The sequence below is a fragment of the Oryzias latipes genome, chromosome 4 (genome assembly GCF_002234675.1).
Source record: "Oryzias latipes chromosome 4, ASM223467v1".
In the NCBI taxonomy this organism is placed as follows: domain Eukaryota; kingdom Metazoa; phylum Chordata; class Actinopteri; order Beloniformes; family Adrianichthyidae; genus Oryzias; species Oryzias latipes.
The window spans coordinates 17370149-17398029 of record NC_019862.2 but is presented as its reverse complement, the minus strand read 5'-3'; the positions used below and the strand labels follow the sequence as shown (position 1 = coordinate 17398029).

Here is a 27881-nt window from a genome sequence, read left to right as displayed (position 1 = left end):
TACAGCACCCCGCTGCACCCCACTTGAGAAGAGGAGGGGCCTCCACGTTGACTGCTTCCCGGGACACCCCACCCCCACCCCCACCCCCAGTGTGACTCGGCGACGTTAACGACTAAAATTGATCAGCTTCCAGTTCCACAGCTCGAACCAGTGTTTCCTAAAGTTGGGGACATGTTTGTGTCGTGTGCGAGCTGTCGTCTCTGAGCCGGTAAGTCCATAATTTACTCCTTACATTTGACTGTCTCTTTTTTCTTTCTTTCTTGACTTTGGAAACTTTGGTTCCTTCCTCCTTTACTTCAAGTTAGCTAGCTTCTTTTCCCGTTGCGTTCAGTAAAAGTTTCACTCAAAAACACCGTTTGCCCTCAAGTCAGACGGGGAGCGTGTTGTGGCACGAGTGTCGATTGCCTCATAATTTCCCCCCCAGTACAGTCATAATAATAACTGACAGAAAGCTAGCTTAAAAACATGAACACTTGAATGATCCTGTAGCAACGATATACTAATATTATATCAGCAGTAAAAAACACTTTTTATTTTCTTATAGGGTTTTCCTTATCCTCTTCAACTTAATTATGATAAACCCTTAGAAAAGAGCAGTTCAAAGTTTGATTTGTCACGTCTGCTTCTGATGGTTCTCCTCCATAGAAACGACGCTGAAGTTGGCTTCCGATTCACAGCTTCCGATTCGCAAGGGCACTAAAAGAACATTCCGCTGTATTTTTTGCACTAAGATCACCTAAAACCGGGTCCTGTTCAAAAACCGCTGGACCTGGACTGCTCAAACCTGGATGAAATTATGCATTAGATAGTAAAGAACACATTAAACACAGATTCTGATTTGTGAAACCTTCCTCTGATTTGTGAAAATGTGAAATAGTGAGAAAAAGGCGATTAAAAAAAACCTGAGTCCACTTCAGACCAGGTCCTGTTCAAAAACCGCTGGACCTGGACTGCTCAAACCTGGATTAAATTATATTTTAGATAGTAAAGAACACATTAAACACAGTTTCTGATTTGTGAAACCTTCCTCTGGTTTGTGAAAATGTGAAATAGGTTCATTTTTATTGCCTTTTTCTCACTGAGTCCACTTCAGACCAGGTCTTGTTCAAAAACCGCTGGACCTGGACTGCTCAAACCTGGATTAAATTATAATTTAGATAGTAAAGAACACATTAAACACAGTTTCGGATTTGTGAAACCTTCCTCTGATTTGTGAAAATATGAAATATGTTGATTTTTATCGCATTTTACGCACTGAGTCCACCTTAGACCAGGTCCTGTGCAAAAACCGCTGTACCTGGACTGCTCAAACCTGGATTAAATTATGCATTAGATAGTAAAGAACACATTAAACACAGTTTCTGATTTGTGAAACCTTCCTCTGATTTGTGAAAATGTGAAATAGGTTGATTTTTATTGCATTTTACGCACTGAGTCCACCTTAGACCAGGTCCTGTGCAAAAACCGCTGTACCTGGACTGCTCAAACCTGGATGAAATTATGCATTAGATAGTAAAGAACACATTAAACACAGTTTCTGATTTGTGAAACCTTCCTCTGATTTGTGAAAATGTGAAATAGGTTCATTTTTATTGCCTTTTTCTCACTGAGTCCACTTCAGACCAGGTCTTGTTCAAAAACCGCTGGACCTGGACTGCTCAAACCTGGATTAAATTATAATTTAGATAGTAAAGAACACATTAAACACAGTTTCGGATTTGTGAAACCTTCTTCTGATTTGTGAAAATGTGAAATAGGTTGATTTTTATTGCATTTTACGCACTGAGTCCACCTTAGACCAGGTCCTGTCCAAAAACCGCTGGACCTGGACTGCTCAAACCTGGATTAAATTATAATTTAGATAGTAAAGAACACATTAAACACAGTTTCTGATTTGTGAAACCTTCCTCTGATTTGTGAAAATGTGAAATAGGTTCATTTTATCGCATTTTACGCACTGAGTCCACCTTAGACCAGGTCCTGTGCAAAAACCGCTGGACCTGAACTGCTCAAACCTGGATTAAATTATGCATTAGATAGTAAAGAACACATTAAACACAGTTTCTGATTTGTGAAACCTTCTTCTGATTCGTGAAATAGGTTGATTTTTATCGCATTTTACGCACTTAGTCCACCTCTGACCAGGTCCTGTTCATGTAATTTGGGTGGAATTGTATTTTTTTATTCCTTAACATTTTTATTTTTTATACTGGATTTTACTATTGTATGTGTTCACACAGGTACGAGCCGGTGGCCCTAACCTGGGTGCGCAAAATCACTTTGTTGCATTCCACATACTTGGCCCAGACAAAAGCTGGCACTTTTACGATGGACTTTAGGAATCCAAGAAGGCTAGACGAGGCGACATCAAAATCTCAAAATACAAAATAAACTGAGAAACAGATGTCAGATTGGATACATAGTTATGGTCACGGTTAGCATGTATCTCTGACATAAGTTTAGTTTTTTTGTTCAATATTTCTTGGTTTGTTTTCTGATTTACTTTAAAGTTCCTGTTTTGGTGTTTTGATGTAAGTTGTCCTTCCCTTGTCCCTATTGTCCTTAAAGTGCATAAAATGCGATAAAAATATATTATTTCACACAGCAGTTTTTGAACAGGACCTGGTCTAAGGTGGACTCAGTGCGTAAAATGCAATAAAAATCAACCTATTTCACATTTTCACAAATCAGAAGAAGGTTTCACAAATCCGAAACTGTGTTTAATGTGTTCTTTACTATCTAAATTATAATTTAATCCAGGTTTGAGCAGTCCAGGTCCAGCGGTTTTTGAACAAGACCTGGTCTGAAGTGGACTCAGTGAGAAAAAGGCAATAAAAATGAACCTATTTCACATTTTCACAAATCAGAGGAAGGTTTCACAAATCAGAAACTGTGTTTAATGTGTTCTTTACTATCTAATGCATAATTTCATCCAGGTTTGAGCAGTCCAGGTACAGCGGTTTTTGCACAGGACCTGGTCTAAGGTGGACTCAGTGCGTAAAATGCAATAAAAATCAACCTATTTCACATTTTCACAAATCAGAGGAAGGTTTCACAAATCAGAAACTGTGTTTAATGTGTTCTTTACTATCTAATGCATAATTTAATCCAGGTTTGAGCAGTTCAGGTCCAACGGTTTTTGCACAGGACCTGGTCTAAGGTGGACTCAGTGCGTAAAATGCGATAAAATGAACCTATTTCACATTTTCACAAATCAGAGGAAGGTTTCACAAATCAGAATCTGTGTTTAATGTGTTCTTTACTATCTAATGCATAATTTCATCCAGGTTTGAGCAGTCCAGGTACAGCGGTTTTTGCACAGGACCTGGTCTAAGGTGGACTCAGTGCGTAAAATGCGATAAAAATCAACATATTTCATATTTTCACAAATCAGAGGAAGGTTTCACAAATCCGAAACTGTGTTTAATGTGTTCTTTACTATCTAAATTATAATTTAATCCAGGTTTGAGCAGTCCAGGTCCAGCGGTTTTTGAACAAGACCTGGTCTGAAGTGGACTCAGTGAGAAAAAGGCAATAAAAATGAACCTATTTCACATTTTCACAAATCAGAGGAAGGTTTCACAAATCAGAAACTGTGTTTAATGTGTTCTTTACTATCTAAAATATAATTTAATCCAGGTTTGAGCAGTCCAGGTCCAGCGGTTTTTGAACAGGACCCGGTTTTAGGTGATCTTAGTGCAAAAAATACAGCGGAATGTTCTTTTAGTGCCCTTGCGAATCGGAAGCTGTGAATCGGAAGCCAACTTCAGCGTCGTCATTTTATCGCATTTTACGCACTGAGTCCACCTTAGACCAGGTCCTGTGCAAAAACCGCTGGACCTGAACTGCTCAAACCTGGATTAAATTATGCATTAGATAGTAAAGAACACATTAAACACAGTTTCTGATTTGTGAAACCTTCCTCTGATTCGTGAAATAGGTTGATTTTTATCGCATTTTACGCACTTAGTCCACCTCTGACCAGGTCCTGTTCATGTAATTTGGGTGGAATTGTATTTTTTTATTCCTTAACATTTTTATTTTTTATACTGGATTTTACTATTGTATGTGTTCACACAGGTACGAGCCGGTGGCCCTAACCTGGGTGCGCAAAATCACTTTGTTGCATTCCACATACTTGGCCCAGACAAAAGCTGGCACTTTTACGATGGACTTTAGGAATCCAAGAAGGCTAGACGAGGCGACATCAAAATCTCAAAATACAAAATAAACTGAGAAACAGATGTCAGATTGGATACATAGTTATGGTCACGGTTAGCATGTATCTCTGACATAAGTTTAGTTTTTTTGTTCAATATTTCTTGGTTTGTTTTCTGATTTACTTTAAAGTTCCTGTTTTGGTGTTTTGATGTAAGTTGTCCTTCCCTTGTCCCTATTGTCCTTAAAGTGCATAAAATGCGATAAAAATATATTATTTCACACAGCAGTTTTTGAACAGGACCTGGTCTAAGGTGGACTCAGTGCGTAAAATGCAATAAAAATCAACCTATTTCACATTTTCACAAATCAGAAGAAGGTTTCACAAATCCGAAACTGTGTTTAATGTGTTCTTTACTATCTAATGCATAATTTAATCCAGGTTTGAGCAGTTCAGGTCCAGCGGTTTTTGCACAGGACCTGGTCTAAGCTGGACTCAGTGCGTAAAATGCGATAAAATGAACGTATTTCACATTTTCACAAATCAGAGGAAGGTTTCACAAATCAGAAACTGTGTTTAATGTGTTCTTTACTATCTAAATTATAATTTAATCCAGGTTTGAGCAGTCCAGGTCCAGCGGTTTTTGGACAGGACCTGGTTTAAGGTGGACTCAGTGCGTAAAATGCAATAAAAATCAACCTATTTCACATTTTCACAAATCAGAAGAAGGTTTCACAAATCCGAAACTGTGTTTAATGTGTTCTTTACTATCTAAATTATAATTTAATCCAGGTTTGAGCAGTCCAGGTCCAGCGGTTTTTGAACAAGACCTGGTCTGAAGTGGACTCAGTGAGAAAAAGGCAATAAAAATGAACCTATTTCACATTTTCACAAATCAGAGGAAGGTTTCACAAATCAGAAACTGTGTTTAATGTGTTCTTTACTATCTAATGCATAATTTCATCCAGGTTTGAGCAGTTCAGGTCCAGCGGTTTTTGCACAGGACCTGGTCTAAGGTGGACTCAGTGCGTAAAATGCGATAAAATGAACGTATTTCACATTTTCACAAATCAGAGGAAGGTTTCACAAATCCGAAACTGTGTTTAATGTGTTCTTTACTATCTAAATTATAATTTAATCCAGGTTTGAGCAGTCCAGGTCCAGCGGTTTTTGAACAGGACCTTGTCTGAAGTGGACTCAGGTTTATTTTTATCGCCTTTTTCTCACTATTTCACATTTTCACAAATCAGAGGAAGGTTTCACAAATCAGAATCTGTGTTTAATGTGTTCTTTTCTATCTAAATTATAATTTAATCCAGGTTTGAGCAGTCCAGGTCCAGCGGTTTTTTAACAGGACCCGGTTTTAGGTGATCTTAGTGCAAAAAATACAGCGGAATGTTCCTTTAGTGCCCTTGCGAATCGGAAGCTGTGAATCGGAAGCCAACTTCAGCGTCGTTCCATAGAAAAAGTTTTTTGCCTCCCCTGGCAAACATCACCGGATGGAGAGTTTAATTAATGGGATGCCTTCATTCATATTGTAATTGTGGGGCTTTAGCATGCAAACCCTGGCTTGGTTGGTGCTGGGAAGAGTTTGTGATTGGATTTGCAATATCACGGTGAGCCTGTTTTTGTCACGCTTAAGATGTTTCCCACACCCAGTGTGTGCCTTTAGTGTCTAAAGTTTAGATAAATAAATAAGGACAATTGACAGACATGTGACAAGATCTTTGTAAATCGTGAATCCGTTTCAAAGGAATCTGTTTCCCTCAGACACACATTCAGGACAAGGATTTCCCCCCAAAATCATCATATTTTGTCTTTGTGGTTATATTTATAAACACAACACAAAATAGGTCAACGGGTAAACAGATGATCGTGTTTTCAAAAAGCAGAGGAATCAGGTTGCCCTTTAACGGTGCAACTCTGAACTTGCAGAGCTAGTTTTCTTTTAAAAACATTTTGATCCTGTCTGCAGACACGACTGCACCCTCAGGATTTTTGTGCACTGCCATCACTCTCAGACACACACAGGGAATGATGCAATCAACAACAACTAATGGAGAGGCTTCTTTCTAGCAAAAACAGTCCGGCAAATGAGGTCAGTGCTTACATATTTTATTTAGACCCACGGAGGGCTCTTGCAGTACACTCTGAATATTGTTAAAAATTGTGTTTTCACATATTGCTGTTTTATTGGACATGAGAGATGATGCAGTTATTGCGTTGGGGAAAAGAAAGACCTGCAAGGGGTAAACTTGAGCAAATGTTTGTCTGCATTTGCATTGGTGGGTATAATTACAAAGTGCTGCTCTGCTACCTCAAATACATTCCCATCTGCATCCTTCCTCCCTAGTCTTTTTGATTGATTTCTGGTTAGTTTTTGCTAATGATTTGGGGTATTTACTATCACAAGCATAAATGTTGAGTGTTCACTCCTCAGATTCAGAGAGCTGTGATGAGCAGAATCCATGCATAAAGGTCTCCTACCATAAAAGGCTTGTGTTGGTTGTTTGCAGTTTCAGATGTCAAGAGAAACGCTTCTTTTGCACTTATTCCAGGATGCTAAAATGGGGAATTCCTTATGCAGTTTATTCTTTCTTCCTTCTTTCATTATAACAGATGAGTGGCATTGCTTTGCAGTTTTTAGAAGAGAAAAGATTCAAAAGTTGGCCGTTTTTGTATCAAAAGTTATCTTAAAACATACATTTCAGATGTTTTTATTATGTTTATTGGCACCTGGTATACTATACATCAAATTCTAAAGAGCCATTTTGTTCCGATCTTTCATTTTATTATTTCAAATTTGCTTTTTGTTTGCACATATTTTTATGATAGTAATAATGATTAGCAGATTTTGACTACAGGAGGTCTCCTCTAAGTCACAGCACATGTATTTAAACTGACAAAAAGTGTGAGTAAACAGTTGTGCCCCATCTCTGCATACCTTTATGTTTAAATTCTTTTTTTTTTTAATCTAATGGCTGCTTCTTTTACGGTTTGCCACAGTGAATCACCTAGTTTATGTAACTTGCTATCTAAAACTGCCTAAATAAACTACAATTCTACTTGCTAAATTAAACCATCTGGAATTTACTAGGAATCAGAATATTATCAATCCAAGAGGGAAGTTATAATGCTCCATATTTTAATTTAAATGATTATAAAATATGACTGTGGGTGCACAAGATCAAACCCAATGCAGTTAAATACAAAAACCTTTCAATAATTCCACCTTTTATTAAGCTGTTGTAGAAAATGCATTCATTGTTTCAAATATTCCTAGTGGTGTGCAGGACAAAATCAGCTGTTCTAGCTGCGCGGATGACTATTTTTTTTTATGTGTGGAGTGTGGAACAAATAGCCTTACGCTTCAGCAGAGCCACTTAACATGGCTATAATTAACACTGAAGCCCGGACTAATTGGAAGTGACACATACCATCGGGTGACTTATCAATGCAGGTAACCAATGCCTACTTGGTGGAGAAAGACAGTAATCCGCTAAACATGGCAACGTAGCCGACTGTTCTCACTTTGAAACATTTCTGCTTGGTGACAAGTTGGTTTTAATCCGTGTTCACCTGAACAAAAGGTCTCCTACCCGGCACCTGGTCTTTAAGGTCGATGTGAGCTCAGGGAGGATTAAGTCCTTTGTTCTGCTGCTACAACCAGTTAGAGTGCTTGCAGAAGAGGCTCCAGCGGGATAGTGTGTTTTTGATTTGTATTTTTTGTTCTTTTTCCTTATTTTTTTTTTTTTTGGGTTGAAATTTTGGCAGGAGCTGATTGCGTTATGTGTATATACATGACAGAAGAGACAGTCACAGGTATTAGTCAGAGCAGCGTTTGCTCCAGAGAATACTTGAGATGTCCGTCGTGTCCACCTGCTTTGAGTGTGTCAGAATGGGAAGAGGCAACAGGTATGTGTGTTGGGGGCATGACCTCCGTTTGACTCAAGGAATCCGTTTCTGTTGTTTGATGCGAAAAAATAAAAATCTGTCGATCTAGAAAGGAAAATAAACTCCTACTTTTATATTTGCTCATGATGTCATCTTTTACAGATTTTTGGTTCAGAAAAGTGTCAAGAATCCAATTTACACATAAAATAATACTTTGAAATATGTAAAATTGTCACAAAAAAGTCATTGTTTATTTAAAAGGTGTGTTGATTTTTTATTAACTAATTTTTAAAGGATACCCAAGTTTACATGATCCTATTGTTTTGAAAAAGCGTGGCTGCCAGGCATTGGAATAAGATAGAACTGGAACTGGTTAAAATATTAGTAGTTTGCTTTAAGTATTTGTTTCTTATATTTATACGAGCTGTTTTTAAAACCTGAAAGTAAAAACCTGGATTTCTGGCTTCACTTTGGTGTGTGGTGGACTATCAACCATTCAGATGACATTTATCAAGATTACTACAAGAATACTACAGTAAGCTTGCGGTGCTTGTACTCAACTTTTCACATTGTTGTCAGCAGATGAACAATTCTCAGCTGAGGCTTTGAACAGCCTCAAAGATGGAGACAGTTTTCAAAATAAAACAATAAAGATGATCAAGTGTTAATAATAATAAAAAAATATATATTAGCCTAACTGGATTTTAGTTTTCTTTTATTTCTTTACAGAAAGACATTTTTGTGTGCTCTTTTAAACTCTTAAATCTATTATTTTTCAGTCTGACAGATTTGGTTTAGATAAATAATAATCAGTATTTTATGAATAATCTTTTTTTCTGTTTAAATTTAAGAAAACAAAGTCTCTGAAGTCTAGGATTACTGGGTGCTTAATGCTGCTGTGTTGCAGTATGTGAATTTCTCTGTAGCTAGACAAGACTGCATTTGTTTTATGGATCTGTTTCGTCAAGTGTTTACATGTCTGAGTGAGAACAGGTTTGTGATGATTGTGGGTGAAACCTGTGCGAAGTTTGACTTCTCTGAGGAAAAATACCAGGAACTACTTTAATCCATAAGAACAGAATTGAGCAGAAAAGATGCTATAAGTGGCTTTTAGAATATATCAATGGAAACCCCAAATGCATTATGGGGGAACATTTCTTGTATTTTTACAGTTTAAATGCTTTCCAGATGATTTGAGGCTGAAATCTTTAAAAGGAGAGCTTCAGCACACATGTCAGAGATCAGTAGTTAATCTTAAAGAAATGACAGACATTCAAGCACGTGAATATAGATCTGTATGAGAGCGCAGTCATTGCTGTTCTGTTTTCACTATGCCTTGTTGGAAAATGGGCTGCTTAATTTAAAAGTCAATTGATGGGCTTCTTACTTTCCCAGTCTAAAGTCATTCACAAATCTGAAAAATAATCTGACCTACATCTTTTTGGTTTTGATGGATTTTTTTTAAAGAAATACAAATGATTGTATGTTCTCAAGGTCTCTACCTCCTTTTGGGGAAAGTTTAATGTTAGACATGTTTACTTTTCAATAGAAGAAGTGGCATTTAGAGTTCTGTCAGCATCACGGTGAACTGCTGATGGGTTTCTGTAAATCATCCATAACAGCAGCCACAGGTGATGCTTAAATGTTGGTAAGCTTTTGATGGGTTTTACAGGTAATGACAGTCATGCAGTCACTAAATAACATTTCTGTGAAGTCATGAATTGTTCAGACGCAAAATGCAGTCGAGCCCAGCAGTTAAGACGTCTTTTAAGCAGAATTACAAACGGGCTTTCTTCATTGTCTTGCAAAAAAATACATTCAGTGTTGAATTTTAGGGCTTTCATTTATTTTATTTTATTTATTTTTTTCAGAGGAATCAAAACCTTTTCAGTTAAATGAAACTCGTTTGAAAGTTGCAGAAGTGTATTTTTGATTTAGTTTTCAATGCCAAACATGATTTCAAAAGCATCAAAATAGGCTTTTGCCTCCAGAATCAGACTGAAGTCATGCATCACATGAGGAGGTTACTCTGAGGTAATCCTTATTGAAAGACTTTCTTAGTAAACCTTGTTTTGACTTCTTAAAGAGCATCATAGGTGGCTCACGTTGTTGTCTGGCGGTGTTTTCATTTCCTTTGGTAAAAGTTAGGAAGGATGTTAAAAAGTGGATCTGAACCACATTTGGGACACTTTAGTGTTTCTAGGATGGAGGTTTGTATTTTCATTCCATGGTATTTGTGGTGTTTTCAAGACCGTTGTGCTCACGGAAAAATGTGCTATTTTTTGTAGTTTTTCTTGTTTTACTGTTTTTTTTTTTTTTTAATACTTTAATTTGTTTTAACTTCCCATCATGAGCTGTTTTCTCTGACCGAAATGACCAGTTATGAGAGAGAATCTTCACATGGAGGCATCAGAGAAAATCTGTCTCTTAAAAGTCTCTAATTTATTCAACAGATTATTTTTACAAATCACCTGAAAACATTTTTGGATTTAAATTTGGGCTTTTTTTTTCCCTTAACCTTTGACCTGCCGGGTGGTTTGTCCTGGCTGTCAGTGGGGAAGGCCGATGAGCGGGGGGACGTCCTGTAGAGGTGGCCAGGACTGCACAAACAAAAAAAAAAAAACGTTCTTAGTTAAAGTCATTATTAAAGAAAAACATAAATAAACAAGCTTATTAATGTGCACTCACACGGATCCTCCGTCCTGCTATCATAGTCCACCAAACTCTATGTTTGATTTTTGAAGTCATATTCACACATTCCTTTCTCGGCAAATTTCACAACTTTCTGACTTTGTTTCCAGTGTGTCGAACTATACAAGGAAATCCTCATTTCTGATCCTGTTATGACTTAAAACATGCAAAAATACGGATTTTTCTCACAGCTTCTATTGAGCAGAAAAATGTCAAATTATGTTTTTCATCATAAAGGTTTCCTTTATCTTGGATTCTTATTTATGGCCTTAAAGTGCAGCTGTTAAGTCCTCCATGTTAATTTAGAAACAAAGTAATTGATTCTGTGTTTTCACTTCATATTTATATGATATTTAATTGCCAGCTTTTTGTTCAGAGGGAAAATAAAAAGGCAGTTCAGTTCTCAGCATTCCTGGTTCCTTGCAGAATGGAGTCGTCGTGTCTGGATCTGGCTCTGGAAGGCGAGCGGCTCTGTAAGGCAGGCGACTACAGAGCAGGTGTCTCCTTCTTTGAAGCTGCCATTCAGGTGGGGACAGAGGACCTTCAAATTCTCAGTGCCATCTACAGCCAGCTGGGAAATGCCTACTTTCACCTTCAGGAGTACATCAAAGCTTTGGAATACCATCGGCATGACCTCACACTCACCAGGTAAAGAAAGTCCCAAACTTAAAAACGCTAAAAATGGACTTTTTACAAATCTTTTCTTACATTTTTAGATAAATACAATCAGATCAGTGTCTCTCTTAGATCAGTTTCTTAGAGTTTTAATTACCATTTCCTTCTCTGTTATAATATTGCCAGGCTAGACTCAGCAGCATTCCTGCTTGCAGCTGTAATTTGTGTTCATCTCTCTTGTGTTTTCACACTTATACACTTTATGAATCTAATAAAACTGTAACGTTATATTTGCATTCCCCCCCCCCCCCCCCCTTCGCTGCATTTGCAGAGCAATCGGAGATGAAGTTGGTGAGGCTAAAGCCAGCGGTAACCTTGGGAACACGTTAAAGCTTTTAGGGCGCTACGATGAGGCTGTGGTTTGTTGTCAAAGACATCTGGAGATCACAAAAGCCATTTATGACAAGGTTTGTTACATTTTCCTGCAAGATTGTTGAGTTTACATCAAGATTTTACCTTAAGAACTTTGGAGATTTGGGCTAAATGCCTACATTTCAGCTGTTAACCCTTAAAACTGTTCATCTCTAAGATTCCCTGTCAAGCCTGTGACATAAAAGGCGGTGCATAGAATCAGCACACCAACCTCTAAAATAGTTTGCCAGCCTTGGTGTAAAAACGAAAGAACCAGGCTGTCGATGTATTTTCAGAGTGTAATTACAGCATTGGTCACTCGGCTTTCCGGCTGTGAAAGTCTGCTGGGCCTGTTGCAGGTTGGCCAAGCGCGAGCACTATATAATTTCGGGAATGTTTACCACGCCAAAGGCAAGAGCATCTGCTGGAGTGGAGCCAAGCCGGGGGAGTTTCCAGAGGAGGCCAGGACCGCTCTGAGGAAAGCCGCACACTACTATGAGTGAGTTGGTATCTCAGCTTATCTCTGGGTGTTGATTGTGTTATGCTACACCTCTAAAGTCCTGCAGAATTGCATAAAAAGGTAGCGGTGGCTCTGCTGTCCGGAGCCCTAAGCTGAAAAGTCAGCTGTTAAACACCAGAACTGACCTCAAGTTCTCTTTGCTTAAGATGCTTAAGCTGAGAGCTGCCAAATGCTACGGATAAGAATCTTATCAATGTCAAGGTGTTTGTAGCCTGCGAGGTCTATCTGATAAAAATGTTTAATCATTTCAGCTACAGGAAGAAAATCAGAAGGTTTAGAAGCAAGTCGCCCTTAACATGATTTTATTTTCATCGTAAATGACCTTGCAGAAATTCCACTCAGTTAGTAAAAGCTGGGCCTTTTGATTCACATGGCAACAGTTTAGGACAAAAAGTCTGAATGAGAAGGTGGTTTTTTGGAACATTCATAGGAGAAATTATGATTGTTTAGTTAAAAATCGCTTCATGATTCTCAATTGGAAATAAAGCAAAGAAAGTAAGACTTTTGGTTTATTTGGAAGAAAATATATTTCTTTCAAACACACTCTGAAGGTCACATGACGTTTTATTGCAATAAATGTCATTTAGTTTACTGTTTTGGTGTTCAATAAAATAAATAGCAAATAAATCAATAGTTTGTTGTTCAACATGGCCGAGAATGTTTCAGAAATGTGGGGTTATACTGGCACTAGGATAATATAAGTCCTTTTATTTTGATTTATTTTCTTCTTGTGAGTAAACGAAACAGGAGGCAAGCTTTTTCTGTGTTCTGCTCTAATGTGAGGTTGGAATTGTGTGAGCCATACATCCAGTATCATATACAGTATATATCCTTTGTGTGTTGGCTCCATCTTCAATGGAGATGCCACAGCGTGATGCAGCTCCCAGGTGACGGCTTCAAACTCTAGCTTTCACTCACAACTGAGGGGTAAAAGGAAAGACTGCAACATCTCGCAGGATTGATGTTTAACTCTGTTAAATTTAATAAAAAGGGAGTTAAAAAAGCCACAGAGGGCCTTTAAACCTAAATGTTTTATTTTTGCATAAAGAGCTAACCTGAGCCTGGTGATGGAGCTGGGGGATCGAGCTGCTCAGGGCCGGACGTATGGGAATCTCGGTAACACGTACTATCTCCTGGGTGACTTTGAATCTGCAATAGTTGCACATGAAAAGGTAAGAAGAAATCAAGAAAAAGTAGCTGTTTAATACTTTTTTAGGTCATCTTTGGTTGTAGGTTATTTATTTATTGTATTGTATTGGCCTTCACCGACATGCCACTCTTTGGGCTTTTTGGCAGCGGCTTCTTATTGCTAAAGAGTTTGGGGATAAGTCGGCCGAGCGGAGAGCCCACTGCAACCTTGGCAACGCTCACATTTTCCTCGGCCAGTTTGAAACAGCAGCTAATCACTACAAGTGAGTACAGTTCAGACTGCGTCTTAGTCCGCTTTGTACTGACAGGCGGTGCTTGTTTTCTCCCAACAGAAGTTTTCCTTTTAACAAAAATGATGACAAAGGTAAATGCAGTTTCTGCACTTGAATGTTAGTATTTTTTTTTAATGAGCAATTTGTTGATGCAGACCTTCATGTCAAACAAGCAGAAAGGAAGAGAAGATAGCAGCAGATTACTGTCATTTTCTGGCACCCACCCTTCATTCTTTGACCTTCCTCCTCCTCCTTCCTCTGTGCCCCCAGGAGGACTCTGCAGCTGGCCAGGCTTTTGAAGGACCGAGCGGTGGAAGCTCAGGCTTGTTACAGTCTGGGAAACACCTACACGCTACTGCAGGACTATGAGAGGGCCATCGATTACCACCTCAAACATCTGGTCATCGCCCAGGACCTCAAGGATTGGTAGACCATCGACAACTTATTTTGAAGGATCAAACTGGAAGGAGGATGTTAATTATTCAGCGTTAAAGCACTCATGCAAACACTGCAGCAAGTTAAAAGGGACAAATCTAATATTCTCAAAATATTACTTGGTCGAAAAGCATCAGATGTATAATTTTGGAGAAAATTCTCATAAATTTAGGATTACTGCCTCTTGGAGGATTTTCAAAATTAAAGCTTTTTTAAATAAATTCTATCTAATATTCTTAATCCATAAGGTTGAGGTGTTCTTTTCTACATTATAAAACAATTGTATTACATTTTGGCTGTTTTGAAAACAGTAAAGCAGATTACAGGTCTTTTTACGGTTCTCCTATAACTAGAAGTGCTGCTATTTCTTTACAATATCTGATTCATCTGTAATCTGTACGGCTATGCTGTTGATTTTAATGTTTATGGTGAGGATTAATCTGTTATTACAGAAAAATCTGATAGTGTGGCAAAGTTTTGATCACCCTAACTTCTTCCTCACTGCAGCGTTGGTGAAGGAAGAGCGTACTGGAGTTTAGGAAATGCCCACACTGCCCTAGGGAATCACGAGCAGGCAATGCTCTTTGCTGAAAAACATCTGGAAATTGCAAAACGGGTGAATGTTCCTCTTTTACCTCCTGTCTGTGCTGCTTTTTTTCAAGACACACTGCCATCTAGTGTTCATGTCGTGAACTGCAGAATCGAACCCCTGCATTTTCTGTTAGTGAGTGACCCGTCTAAACGTGGAGTTCTGTTGATGTTCATGCCACAGACTGGAGATAAAAGCGGAGAGATGACCGCCAGGATGAACCTGGCAGATCTACGGTTGGTTGTTGGACCCAAGTCCAATCCCAGCATGCAATACATGTTTCCCAACAACAGAATCAACGACCCCGATCCTTTAGAAACCCAACCAAGTCATCTCATCCTGCCAGGTAAATCTAAACTTGAGCTGAGAAATCTTACCTCATTTTTAGAAAAATCATAATGAAACGTAATAAATTTTTAGCATTTTTTTAATTTAAAAATTTGCTTGATGTTCTGTAATATCTGAACAGCTTCTTTAGAACGTGTTTTATTTAGATCAAAGATGGATTTCTGTTTGTTTTAGGGGTGAGAACTTCATTAAGGAGAGGCAGCGCAGAAAACCTTCTGGTGATCCCAGGTCAGCATCAGAGGCAAACTGAAGGTCTCCCAGCAGATTTAGTAAGTTTTGTCCTAATCGGGAGGTTTTAACTGCATAAAACCTCTACATTTATTTGTCGCTTGCACCTAATCTATGCACATTTTAGTTGTGTTGATGTGTTTTAACATTTTTTTTGTCTATTTTTGTTCCTTTCTTGATAGATAAAAGATTCTTTTAAACAACACCTACCTGTTGTTTCTGATCTTTGCTGTTTGTTGTGTTTATGAAAGCTGCACTGATTCCATAAAAGATTTTTGTGACGTTGAATGTTTTTTTCCCTCTGACTCACTGTTTGCCACAAAGCGGGTGGGCTTCACAATCCGCCTGCTTTGAACACAGTGAGAAGCTCTGCTGGTATGAAGAATGACTTCTGCCTCCTGACTTTGAAGTCTAGCTGAAATAAAAATGCCTAAAAGCCCCCAACAGTCTCCCTGCAGGTCACCAAAATGAGGAAAGAGAGCTCTGGTTTCACATCATCCAGCGATCCTTATTTCAAATAATAATTGACTAATAAGTACGTTATAATTTGACCCCATTCATAGCAAACTAAAGGATAAAGCTTGATGTGTCTGAAGTTGCCGGATCAGGGGCGGCCGTGGTGCAGTGGTGGGGCGATCCACCTCTGATCGGAATATTGCAGGTTTAATACCCGCCTTGCCTGCCCATGCGTCGAAGTGTCCTTGGGCAAGACACTGAACCCCACCTTGCCTCTCTGTGCCAGTGTTCGGCAGTGGAGCCGAGCCGCCATCAGTGTGTGAATGTGTGTGATGGGTGAATGGGACTGTAGTGCTTTAGCTTTCGAGGAAGGTAGAAAAGCGCTATACAATTATAGCCATTTACCATCTTTGACAAAAAAATGAAGTTTCAAAAGTTTCAGGCAAACTCATTTTAACATATCAGTTTGAAAAATATTTTCAAAAAAGGGCACGCGTGTTATTTTTGGATAATGTTGGTTCAGTTTTGCATCCATAAATCTCCATCTCTCATCACTTTTGTTTCCACATTTGGTTTTTAAAGCTAATATTAAATATTACTATAGAAAATCGACATCTAAATGACTAAAAAGTATTATTTTTTTGATTTCATGTCATATTTGTTTACTAAACATTGATTAAAATGTTTGTTAGCACGCCTTTGGTTTATTAAGATAAAAACTAAAGTTTTAGTTCAATAAAAACCAGGCTTGAAGGCTAAAGTGCTGTTTTGGAAATGTCCGCTCGTTTTTTTATGGCTATCAATATTTTAATTTCTTTGGAAGTGAGTTAATCTGAAGAGGACAAATATCACAATTCAGAAATGTGAATCTGTCAGATGCGTCAAGGTAACAGCTGTCTGTTTGTGCAGGACAAGGAGGAAGATTTGTTCTCCGGATCATCTAAAAGCAACACGATCAAAGCATCGACCAGACTCTTCCTCTTCCAGCGGCTGAGCAGCAAGAAGCAGAAGAACAGCAAACCTTTTGCAAAAGATCAGGAGGAAAACCAGAACAACTACGCCGTCGCTGATCCAAACTCACCGGTGTCTCCTAAGGTACGTCTGGTTACAATAACAGGGGACTGTGCTAAAATATTATTGAACTTAAGAGATTTCAAATTGTCTTAAATTCAGAGGGAACATGGGGTCTTTTTTTGCCACTTTGCTTTTGGTCACTGGAATTTTAATAAAAAAAGGAACGGCTGTTTCACTTCAAATATTTGGATAGTGGCACACTGATTTTGTTTTCATTTTGCCGTTCTATTCTCGAACTATTCAGCATGTGCTAGCCTAACTGGACTCATTGGACATTTTCTTGTTTTAAAACTGTAATAAAATGTTTTCAAAAGCCTGAAACTTTCTCAGAATCTGTGAACATGAACCGTTTCTAACTACTGCTCTAAGAATGTAGGATGCGCTTTTACTATTTAAGATGGAAAAGAGGTTTGTTCTTTTAAACATTGATCACCTTTTACTTAAAAATGTATATATTTACTCGTTAAATGCAAATAAATTATTTGATCTAAAAACTATTCTGTTTTTGCAAAAATATAAACTTCTCTGTTTTCAATTGCTTTTGTCTTTTTTGATTGAACGTGTTCATTTTTGTTTCAATTTTATATTTCTGTGCACAAAAGTTTGTTACTATTTATTCTTTAAGAAATGGGCTCAAAGCAAAAATACATTTACAAGCCAAAATCTTCACTGTTGTTTATCCCAAACAGGCCCAGGAGTGGAAAACGAATGGATTAAAGTTGTGACCCATTGTTTTGTTTAGCTGAAGTCGGTTTGTTGAACTCGTTTAAGCTAGAGTGAAAAAAACTGTCACAGCCTGGAAAATCAACTCAAGTGTCACCGTGAAGAATATTTTTACTGGCTTTGTCTAAACTAAGATCAGAAACAGAACATTTGGGGACAGCCATAAAATTTTTGCCTAAGCTCAATTTCCACATTTTAGTGCTAAGAGAGTTTCCCATTACATGAATCAGTAGTGATGAATCTATAGCTTCTAGGGCAGGGGTCAGCAACCTTTACCTAACAAAGAACCGTTTCCCACTGAGATGAAAGCACAGGGAGCCGCAACACTAGATGTGTTACAAAAAATGTTTTAGCCGATATATCGCGATAGTTCATTTGGCAATACTTGTATTGATTCAAAATGCTGTCAGGATATTTATTTAATTATTTTTATTCTTTATGAGCGTGAAGTTTCCTTTGATCTTTTGTCCATTTTCCAGAACCTTAAACAGACTTTTCCGTCTGTCAAACACCCAGAGTTAAAATAAGTGAGATGATGGAAACAAAGAAAAAAAATTGTTCCCTTTAAATCCAGTAAACCCAGTAAATTATATGAATTTTAAGGATGACAACTATTTTTTATTAGGAAGCAGCTGTTAGTTTGTCTGGAATCATAAGCAGTGAGTCTAAGCCCCGCCCCCGCCTCCCTACCTGTTCGTTGTTCTCCCCCGCCTGCAACCTCCCCCTCCAATGTTTTCAACACAGCGCAACATACGGTCATCAAAGCAGCAAGGTGACAGGATATTAGGGGCGCCCTGACGCAAGTTTTACATGGAAATGGGGGGGGGGGGGGGGGGAGGCTTTTTTTTGGGGCGCTTATGCATCTCATACAAGATCACCACTGACTGTCTTATTAGAAGAACTTTCCATCCCATAACAGTCTGTGGTGGGCGTTCACAGCTGCAGACACGCCCCCCCGCGTTCACGCTGGTCTCTTCCTCCTGTCCGCTCGCACTACCTGACGTGTTAAAGGCACCATGACAATCTTAGAACATGATAGTTATTTTACAGAAACACAGAGAACCCCAGCACAGGTATGCCGACCCCTGCCTTAGTGGTTACTGACTCTGGTAGACCTTTGCTATGAGGTTCTGCACCTGCTGAGTTTTTTTTTTCCTTAAACTCTTCGATAAGTTATTTATCTTTAAGCCTGTTTTTGCAGATTTGTCATCTGATGCGTTTGGTTTTGGCTCCACAGCAAAGACACCAGGACACCGTTGGAGAGGACAGCTTCTTTGACGTCCTCTCTCGTTTCCAGAGCAACAGACTGGACGACCAAAGGTGTTCACTGGATAGCCAGAGCCATGTCCCTGCTCACCCCTCCCCTACCTCTTCCTTACCTGTAGCTGAAGGAAATTGTGAGTCTATCATGTGTTTTTGTTAGTTTTACACTAAGTCTAAGTCATGTGTATTTAAGCATGAAATCATTTTTTCCCCTCTTCCTTCAATACAACTCGAAAAAGAACTGTTTGGTAGAGTCTGGATTTGAAAATAGCAGGTCCTGATCCACAACTATGTGGCGTTGGTGCAATTTCAGAATCTTCAGAACCGTTCTTCATTTGAGTGTTTGTCCCAGATGAGCCTTGATTGACAGTTGACCCCAAATGTTTTTGTGTTTGTTTGTGTTAGCACTGTAGAATCTGTCCTTTTTTTTGTTTTTTTTGACATTTTTATTTTTTTATGTTTAAAAAGACGTCCACTAGAGAGTAAACCAGATTAGGGAGTATTTTGGAAGCAGCATACTTCCCTTGTCAGATGGGGAAAAATATGCAAATCACTGGCTTCCAGAAACGACAGCAAGAATCTCTGCCCATTGTCTGCAAGCATTTGTGGAAATGCCCTGGAAAAGTCTCCTCTTTGCTGGAAGCACAGATGCACGTAGAATCCTTCTAGGCGTGGTATTCATAGACTACGACAATCAGGATGAGGCTGCATGAACCATTTGGAAGTTCTGACAACCTGGAAAAATGAGGCTCCACTTTGGGGGTTTTCTGATGGAGGTCAGTGCAGCTTGTGTTCATCCGGACGTGCTGCTTCAAACCCAAACTGACAAACACCCAAGTAGCTCTGGAATTGTATCCACAAATGTCTGAAAGGCATTGGCTTACCTTCCACTTTCCTAATTGAAAAAATTTCAAGTATAAACTGGACTTAAGGACAATCTTTTGTTTTACACAAACGGTTTTTTCCCCAGCTGCCTCAGAACAAAACGCAGCATCGCAGGATCCTGGTCATTTCCTGGAGCGGCTGGCCAGCTGCCAGGCCCACCGTCTGGACGACCAGCGGGCCAGCGGCAGCCATTTTCCTGGCTTACATCTCAGCACCTGCAACCCGCCTCATATACCCTCCACCTCCAGCACAGACCCTGCACCACCCCAAGGTTCTTTATGAGACTCATCCTGCTTTCAGCAGGGTGGACTCCCAAAAATGACAAATGTGCGTTTGCTTTCCAGAAAGCCCTCATATTCCCTCCCAGTACAGCCACCTTGAGGCTAGCGCTGAGCCGCCCGAGGCGGACGACGTCTTCTTCGACATGCTGGTGAAGTGCCAGGTAAGAGCGACGCTTCGGAAGTACTGTGGCAGTCAAAAAAACCTTTCACATGAACGCCATTTTCCTAAGATAAAAACTATTTTCTACAATTCCAATCAAGGTTGGTGCCAACTAAAAACTCTGAATGTGTTCCTTTCAGATTAGGATTATGGGAAATATAGTACTTTTTAAGAATTGGATTGCATAATGGTTGTGAAAAAAAACCTTTGTTGATAATTTGTTTTCCTGTTAATTGAACAGAAACAAAAAGACAGGATTGTTTTCCATTTGTGAGACTGAAGCATAGTGTAAGCAGTGCACCACACGTCTGTGTTTTAGGGCTCCAGGCTGAACGACCAGAGGAGTTCTGCTCCGCCTCCCGAACCCAAAGGGCCGACCGTTCCGGACGAGGACTTTTTCGCACTCATTCTACGTTCCCAAGGCAACAGGATGGAGGAGCAGCGAGTCCCGCCTCCCGCCAGCATCACTCTGGACAAACCAGGCTGACTTCATGAGGACAGCAGTATCCCAGGATGTGATGAGACCTTTTTTATTTATTTTCCTTGAAATATTCTTTCAGGTTTCTGAAAAAGCACACACTTCTCCAAGGATGCAGGACTTTTTTTAAGAGCTATAACTGGTCTGGGGCACAGATGTCTTGGACCAACCTACAGTACATATTAGCTTTTTTCCAGAGCTTCCATTACATGACAAACCGGATCATACCAGCTTTTGTTGGACTCTAAATCTATTTGTTCTCGATGAAAGCTGAATCGGCGTTTTTAAACTGGAAGTGTCACGCGGCCACTGCACAGAAACAATGACATGTCAGGAGGGAGACGGCTTTTATTTGAGCTCAGCCTCAAACTGTCCAGCAGTAAGTTATTGGAAAGTTTCTACAACAAACCTCCTGTGGGGAAATAAAGTGCAGCATCCGTTTCACCTGGAGACCAGAGGAACCCCTTCGGGATATTTCAATCTCCTTGAGATTTAAAGAGAGTGATTTCTGCTACGCTAAAGGCTGTAAGGCTCCTACTGAAGTGACATAGGATCATATTTTTTTAACTGGAAGATCATTTTAAGGATGATTTGTATTTAGGAAGACAAACTTTTAGCCTTTGGAGTAACAATCATGAATTCTCAGGAGATTTCAACATATTTATTAGAGCAGGGGTGTCCAAACTGAGAATTGTACACAAAAAATGATAGTATTGGATTGACTGCTATTTGATGTCATTGAATCTGCCTTTAAATAAAAAAAAGCAAACCTGACAGCTGTAGGAACCAGTCAGACCTTTCTAGATCACATAGGAGTTAGAAGAAAGTGTCACCATGTGTGCATCAATGCCAAATTTCAAATGATGTTTCTTAAAAACAAAATAACCCCTGATAGCTATTTCCTTTCCAAAATGTGGAAAATGTTTACACCAGAGTGAATGGGAACTAACTTGCTTTTATGGCACATCGTCTATGCTCGCTACTCTGTTAACTCTTTTTTATTTTTTTCCACATGGTTTCTGTTTTAAACTGGAAGTAAACGTTTTGATGTATCTGCTTTTTCCTTCATTTCTGAATTTTTAAAATGATGTTGCTCAAAAGAGCTGATCCACCAAGATTTCTTTAATTATGAGTTTAAAAAACTTGAGTGCAGGCTTCATATATGTTCCATATTCAGTCCTATTTGTTGTATTTCTTTCACTTAAAGCCCATTAGAGATTGACGATGTGCTGAATGCTGGACGCCCTGCATCAGCATTTAAACTTAAAAAAAAAGTGATTTAAAATGTGCCTTCTATTATGTCCTCTCTCTATGACCATGTGTGTATTGTATTTTTCTGAAAATGGGTCAGAACGTGCAAATCAAAGGTGCTGGACTCCCTTAAACCTGTCATGCCTCAGACGTGAGTCTTTCTTGATTCCGTTTCCATCTGAAATGCAAAAAAATTAAAAATAAAATCTGCTTTATTTTCCTTCGACATATAAAGACAAAGGATTTGGTCAAATTTGATGATGGTTGAAATGCTTTTACCTGTTGACGCAGCAGTTGATGAGGCAGCTTTTGTTTTCCTGAAGTCTATAAAGTCCAGATTTGGGCAGATCTTTACAAACCGACAGGAACTTCTGCAGGTCGGACGTTGGGTTTCCACTCTGCTGCTGGTGCTGAGTCGTGAAAATCAGAGAATTTGTGTGTAAATATGACAACACGTGCATGTTCTGTCAGAGCAGTAAACAGAAACCTGTGGGTTGTTTTGGAATGTGGGATCATAAAAGTGCAGTTGTCACCTTGATTGTGTCGTATGTGTCAGTGATGATGGTGATGAAGAGGCTGAGGATCATGTATATGAAGAGAGACACAAAGGTGTAGAGGTAAACCCTGCTGAAGATCCACACCAGGTTGTTCTTCTGCTGCATGTCCTTGAAGGTGGGAAACATGTCATCTCCGTTGATCAGGGAGAAGAGACACTCCGACACGGTGTTCAAGCTCCGGAACTGCAGAGAAAATCGCGAGAACCTTCCCAGCGGTGTCCGTGTTTTCTTTAGACTCTGTGCTGTTTACCGGTACAGTACCTTCTCGTGATACGGGCCCAGGACAACCCAGCCACAAAAACAGTAACTCAGGTATATGATTCCAGCACAGCAGATGAAACGGATCACGTTGGGAAAAGCTGCCCTGAGTGTCAGAAGAAGAATCTGAAAGCAGCAAAAGACGGTTTCCGGGGTTTCCAGATGCATCACTGTTTCTGAAGCGTGTCCATCTCTGCTAACACAACAGATATTAAGACGATGCTAATAAACATGTTTTTGTACATTATACTTCCTGAAGTAACCCATATATCTGATCACACCGATCCAGACAAACATGGTGCCGATGCCGAGGAAGATGCTGCACACGTCATAAGTCGTGAGGATCTAGAAGTGAAAATAATTATTTTTTTAAAGATGGATTCAGACGAGAATTTACAGAGCAAAAAAAAAAAATCAGAATAAATGATTCTCACTTTGGTCTGGATTTCAATCTTGAGAATTGAACCTGTGATGGTGAGCGTGTCGCTGACGATGATGAGGATGTACCATCCGCTCACAAACTCCAGCTTGTCTGACCACGGAACATCTTTGCCGCAGCGTCTGTCACAGAAGCGGCTGTACTCCTGTTGGAAAGCCAGACTGTTTTAGGGCAAATCTAAATGGGGCCAAAGCTAATTTACAAAGAAAAGTACGGCGGATGTAAGAAGACATCTGAGCTATGACAAATGTGTGTGTGTGTGTGTGTGTTGCAATGCTTCCAGGAAGGTCGCTCAGATTGAAATCTGATCCTGTTGATCATGGAAGTCTCATTTAGACACGTATGAATACATGACGATGCATATAGGACAAGTTTAGACTAGATCAACCAGTTTACTCAAAAACAAATGCATCTCCTCTACACATGACTACAGAGGTTTTCACATTCCTGGACAATAAATGGATGACAACAGATTTTAAACATGAAGGCAATCAGATACACTTTACATTTTGAAATTACATGACGATGTAGGAAAAATACATCTAATCAAACTTTATTTATATAGCACAGAGTGCTGTACACCACAAAAAAATAACCAAGAAAAGTTCATTGTTTTACATGAACTGTCCTGTTAAAACGTTATTAATGATAGGCGCTTCATGGAATTAAAACTTTTTACCAACAGTGAATACTTAGTGACTGAAAATAAGTAAATATGTATCTTTTAAAGTTTTTTAAGTGAAAGAAAGGTCATTAAAATGTTAAAAACAGGGCCTCTTTGAACACCAATAAAATGTAATTCTTTACCTGATATGATATGACAATAACAATGTTACTGTTATAGATACAGTAATTAGATTACTGTAGATTATGAGAAAAAATAGTGACATTATTGTAAGTCAAAGCAGAAGAACAGGAATAATAGAAACAAAGAAAGAGGACATAAATTTGCAAACAAGCACTGTTTATTAAGAACGTGTGGTCATTTAGACTTCTGTTGCCCACTAATGAACAGCAACAGGGTCGAAAGTGTTTTCCCTCTGCTTCTGAATTCAGAGTCCAGACACTTGTGTGTCTTTTGGGTGTTCCAGTTTCACACTAAGATAAGTAGAATTAGGCTTCTCTGTTGCTTCATCCTTTATGAAATATTTTAAAATTATTTCTCACCAGCATCAGCTTAATTCCTGTAACCACTGAGCGCGTGCAGAGGGCGAAGGAGATGATGCAGGTTGTAATGATGAGGCAGTCAAACACCACCGTCAGGTAAATACTTTTACCAGCTGAAGGGAATAGACAAACGGATCATTAGAAGCGGTAAACTGGTAGCATCTCGGAGAATTTTAGGAAAATTACCGGCTCCCGACACTTTCCAGTCCCGGCATTCGTTGATTTCCACGTCGTTTTCCAGCTGGACTGCGATCCTGCCGCTGTGAGCTTGATTATCTAAAGTAATCTGTTAACCAGAGGACAGTATTTTAAAAACACACCGATCTCAACAACAAATATCAAATGTTATATGTATTTTTTTAAACAACTTTTGTGAAATAAATCAAATGAAACTTTATTTTTTTAGCACTCCTACAACTCAGATGCCTCAAAGTGATTTACATAAAAACATAATCAAATTTAAAAACAAAACAGACTAGACAACAAATATTTTGTTCAAAACCCGCACAATGTCCCCCACCAAACACACATAATCTGATGCATCACACAAAATCTCATGCTCATTACTGCAGTTTGCTATGGCATGGAGAAACATTTGGTCACATACAAAAACTGTGAAGTCATAGCAGTCGGGCAGCTCTCGGTGTCTCACGGTCTGCAGGTTTATGGCCTTCAGAACGAAGACGATCTTCACAGAGAGTAACCTGAAAGACGAGGATACCCCATCAACTGACAGGTGCTTCAGTTTTGGATGAAGTCGGCGGCGTGTTCCTGGCATCTGCCTACCTTTTGAAATGCACTTTGAAGTGCTGGAGGATCTCCTTTGCTGATGGGGTAAACATGGGATACACATCGAGGCATTCTGGCAAAAACAGGGTCACACACAAATGTTTGGCTGATGTTTGCAAAACAGCTGTGTTTCTATGTGAAGCCACATCTTTTTTTCCTTACCTTTTTATTGTTTTGCAATGGTTTACAGCGTACATCTTTATAGGAAGTACATAAATTGAGGGTTTTAATGAGTTGATCACATGTTTGCTGTTTGCCAAACACACCTTAATCACTCTGCATGTTTGTTTATTGACTTTTGTTTTGCTATTTAAGTCACATTTTGGAAAGTAATCTTCGTGGGCTTTACTTTAAATGCAAGAGACACATTTTATATCTTGATGAAGCTAATTTTTGTATTATTTGTTGGATCACTGTCATTAAAGATGTGTTATTGACATAAAATTGAATAAAGCAATACCTGCCAACACAACTGTCTTAAGGTATCTAGTATCTTTTACATTTTGATATTGGTGCTTTTTGCCTGCCTCCAATCATAATTTGATTTTTTTGTAACCCTTGTGCTATCCTAGGCACTTTAACGTTGGGATTTGGGTCATCTAGACCCACTAGACAGTGCTCTGAACCTTTTTTCTTCAATGATTTGTGAACCTCACTGGTGTCCATGGAATACATGAAATCTTTCCACCTTTATCCACCTTTGTCATGGTAGGGAGAACACGTCAATGTAAGGGTGGGGTCATCTAAGATAGCACACGGGTTAAATGAGTTACTGCTCTGTGTGGTTAACTTAAGCCACAAGCACTTTACACCACAGCTCTGCCCATTTCTTGCCTTACATGAGGCTTAGAAAACAACACCTGTCACTAAACATGCACATGCAGTCGTAATAGCCCATTTCTCAGTGTTATTTATTTATTTTTAGCTGTGTGGTGTATGAATATTTCTTTTTGACTGCTCTTGCAAAATGGGCTTGAGCTCTACTTGGAACAGAAGCGTTCTCACCAGAATCCACGTTGGCGTCGATCTCAAAGGTCTCGTTCCCGGGATAGATGCTGCCGTTCCTGAAGAACTCCTGACACAGCCGCAGAGGCGAGTAGGCTGTGCCGTTCTTCTCAAATTCATGATTGCCGACTGTGTTGTTGTGCAGAAGTCTAAACTGGAAGGAAAAACAGAATAAAACCCAAACAATGCCGTTTAAATATGTATGTGAGGAACTGGGTGAATATGGAAACATTTGAGCTCGAGGGAGAATTACTTTTACAGCAGATCTACAAGTCAAGTGCTCAAAGTCCAGTCTCGTGACAAACTTGCCGTTTGCTGATAGTCGTAATGTTCCAATAACGTACACAAGCACAAATGCAAAAGGAAAAGCTCTATAATGTGGCATAATCATAAAAAAGAAATTGAAATCATGCGTGTTTACGGACATTTGACCAAAAGCCCCTACCTGTGTGATTATGTATTCAATTTGGTCATAAACATCTGCCTGTCTATAAATAGCATAAGTCTCTTTGTCTCCATCAACGTAATCTTTCAGAAAGAGGTGTCTGAACGTCATCAGGTTTTCTTCTTTGAACTCCACAACCATTTGGTTGCTCAGTCCAAAAGACACCAACTACGGGGGAAAAAAAAAAACCACAACAGAAAAACATGACTAACGTGGCGATGCTGACATAAAAAGATCCATCCTGTACCAGCTGACGTACTTGGATGGTAATGATCCCAATCTTGATGATCTGCAGCAGGAGCTTCCATGGCTTTCTTCCTCGTGCGTGGTATTTCTCACAGGGGTTCATGAAGTAATATTTGATCTTTCTCCTGAGGGCTTCCACTTCCTCCAGGTTTTCCAGATGCTCAGACTGGTGCTCTTCCCAGGAGGGAGAGGTGTTGGAGTCGTAGACATCGTAAATGTCCCTGGATTCCTCCATGTCTGAAACCACAGCAAAGCATCTCAGTTACAGACCAAAAAGGATTCCCTTACAAACAGATTTTAGACGAACAGGAAATGTCTGAAAGTTGTAACTCTTTAACTTTTGTGTTGAAATTAACCTCCTTGCTTTTAACCCTTGTGCTATCCTAGGCACTTTAACGTTGGGAGTTGGGTCATCTAGACCCACCAGACAGTGCTCTGAACCTTTTTTCTTCAATGATTTGTGATCTTCACTGGTGTCCATGGATTACATGAAATCTTTCCACCTTTATCCACCTTTGTCATGGTAGGGAGAACACATCAATGTAAGGGTGGGGTCATAGGATAGCATTATGGAAATCCTTTTGTTTCCTGCTAGTTTACATCTGGAATTTGTCTGAGTTTAAAGTTTGTTTGCACTTTAAGGAAGCAAACTACAATGAATATACTGACACAGAAGTCAATAATGAAAAAGAAGGGAAGGAAATGGAAACATGTTAACTGACAAAAAAGTGTGCTAAATAATACAACATAGTTTAAGTTCGGAAACCCGATCAAAAAAAAAAAAACGAAACTAAATTATTCATTAGTCTCTCAGAATGAAAAACGTCTGCGCAAGGACTAACACAGTGAAAGAAAACATTACCTGGCGTCCAGAAAAGCCACTCGATAGGCTTGACTTCAAACCAACAGCCGTTTAAAACATAAAAACTAAAAGAACATATCTTTATCTCAATGATCCATCACAAATTAAGACTTCTTTTTACGCCTAAAAGACCGAACTGAAGTGACGTCCGAAGCACCTGGAGTGTCAAGTCCAGTAGAACTTTTACGTCAGCAATCTAGTTGAATCTTATTGGCTACAACGTCTGTCCAT

The 27881-nt window shown here is 39.2% G+C and overlaps 2 protein-coding genes across 4 annotated transcripts; one reads left to right on the top strand and one right to left on the bottom strand.

Moving 5' to 3' along the window:
* LOC101169597 (G-protein-signaling modulator 2) lies at positions 1-22420 on the top strand. 3 transcript variants are annotated; one of them, XM_023954343.1, is made up of 16 exons: positions 1-208; positions 6135-6257; positions 11171-11392; positions 11691-11826; positions 12130-12269; positions 13339-13462; positions 13587-13702; positions 13982-14137; positions 14654-14762; positions 14919-15081; positions 15258-15352; positions 16677-16862; positions 18802-18961; positions 19798-19983; positions 20057-20154; positions 20473-22420. In XM_023954343.1, exons 2-16 carry the CDS (start codon positions 6253-6255, stop codon positions 20638-20640), a joined length of 2064 nt encoding a protein of 687 aa, XP_023810111.1. In that variant the 5' UTR covers positions 1-208; positions 6135-6252; the 3' UTR covers positions 20641-22420. The 3 variants fall into 3 exon arrangements, with proteins under 3 accessions (XP_023810111.1, XP_023810112.1, XP_023810110.1); XM_023954344.1 differs by lacking the exon at positions 6135-6257 and having other exon boundaries at positions 3-208; XM_023954342.1 differs by lacking the exons at positions 1-208; positions 6135-6257 and adding an exon at positions 7908-8074.
* Positions 21276-27866, bottom strand: LOC101169350 (mucolipin-3-like). The gene is made up of 14 exons (XM_004068080.3): positions 27651-27866; positions 26802-27025; positions 26543-26710; positions 26098-26251; positions 25090-25165; positions 24911-25007; positions 24490-24589; positions 24304-24416; positions 23132-23281; positions 22941-23042; positions 22701-22823; positions 22416-22622; positions 22162-22292; positions 21276-22060 (listed from the first exon to the last, which is right to left on the bottom strand). The coding sequence occupies exons 2-14, from the start codon at positions 27021-27023 to the stop codon at positions 22021-22023; spliced, it is 1683 nt and encodes a 560-aa protein (XP_004068128.1). The 5' UTR covers positions 27024-27025; positions 27651-27866; the 3' UTR covers positions 21276-22020.
* Positions 27867-27881: the final 15 nt, after the last annotated feature.

Excerpts from the sequence above, each read along its gene's own strand:
- LOC101169597 (XM_023954342.1), top strand. The coding sequence starts at position 8,022 with ATGTCCGTCGTGTCCACCTGCTTTGAGTGTGTCAGAATGGGAAGAGGC. Across the intron at positions 13,463-13,586 it reads CAATAGTTGCACATGAAAAG|CGGCTTCTTATTGCTAAAGA; the intron begins GTAAGAAGAAAT and ends GCTTTTTGGCAG. Across the intron at positions 13,703-13,981 it reads ACAGCAGCTAATCACTACAA|GAGGACTCTGCAGCTGGCCA; the intron begins GTGAGTACAGTT and ends CTGTGCCCCCAG.
- LOC101169350 (XM_004068080.3), bottom strand. The coding sequence starts at position 27,023 with ATGGAGGAATCCAGGGACATTTACGATGTCTACGACTCCAACACCTCT. Across the intron at positions 24,417-24,489 it reads CTGGAAAGTGTCGGGAGCCG|CTGGTAAAAGTATTTACCTG; the intron begins GTAATTTTCCTA and ends TATTCCCTTCAG. Across the intron at positions 22,824-22,940 it reads GTTACTTCAGGAAGTATAAT|ATTCTTCTTCTGACACTCAG; the intron begins GTACAAAAACAT and ends TGCTGCTTTCAG.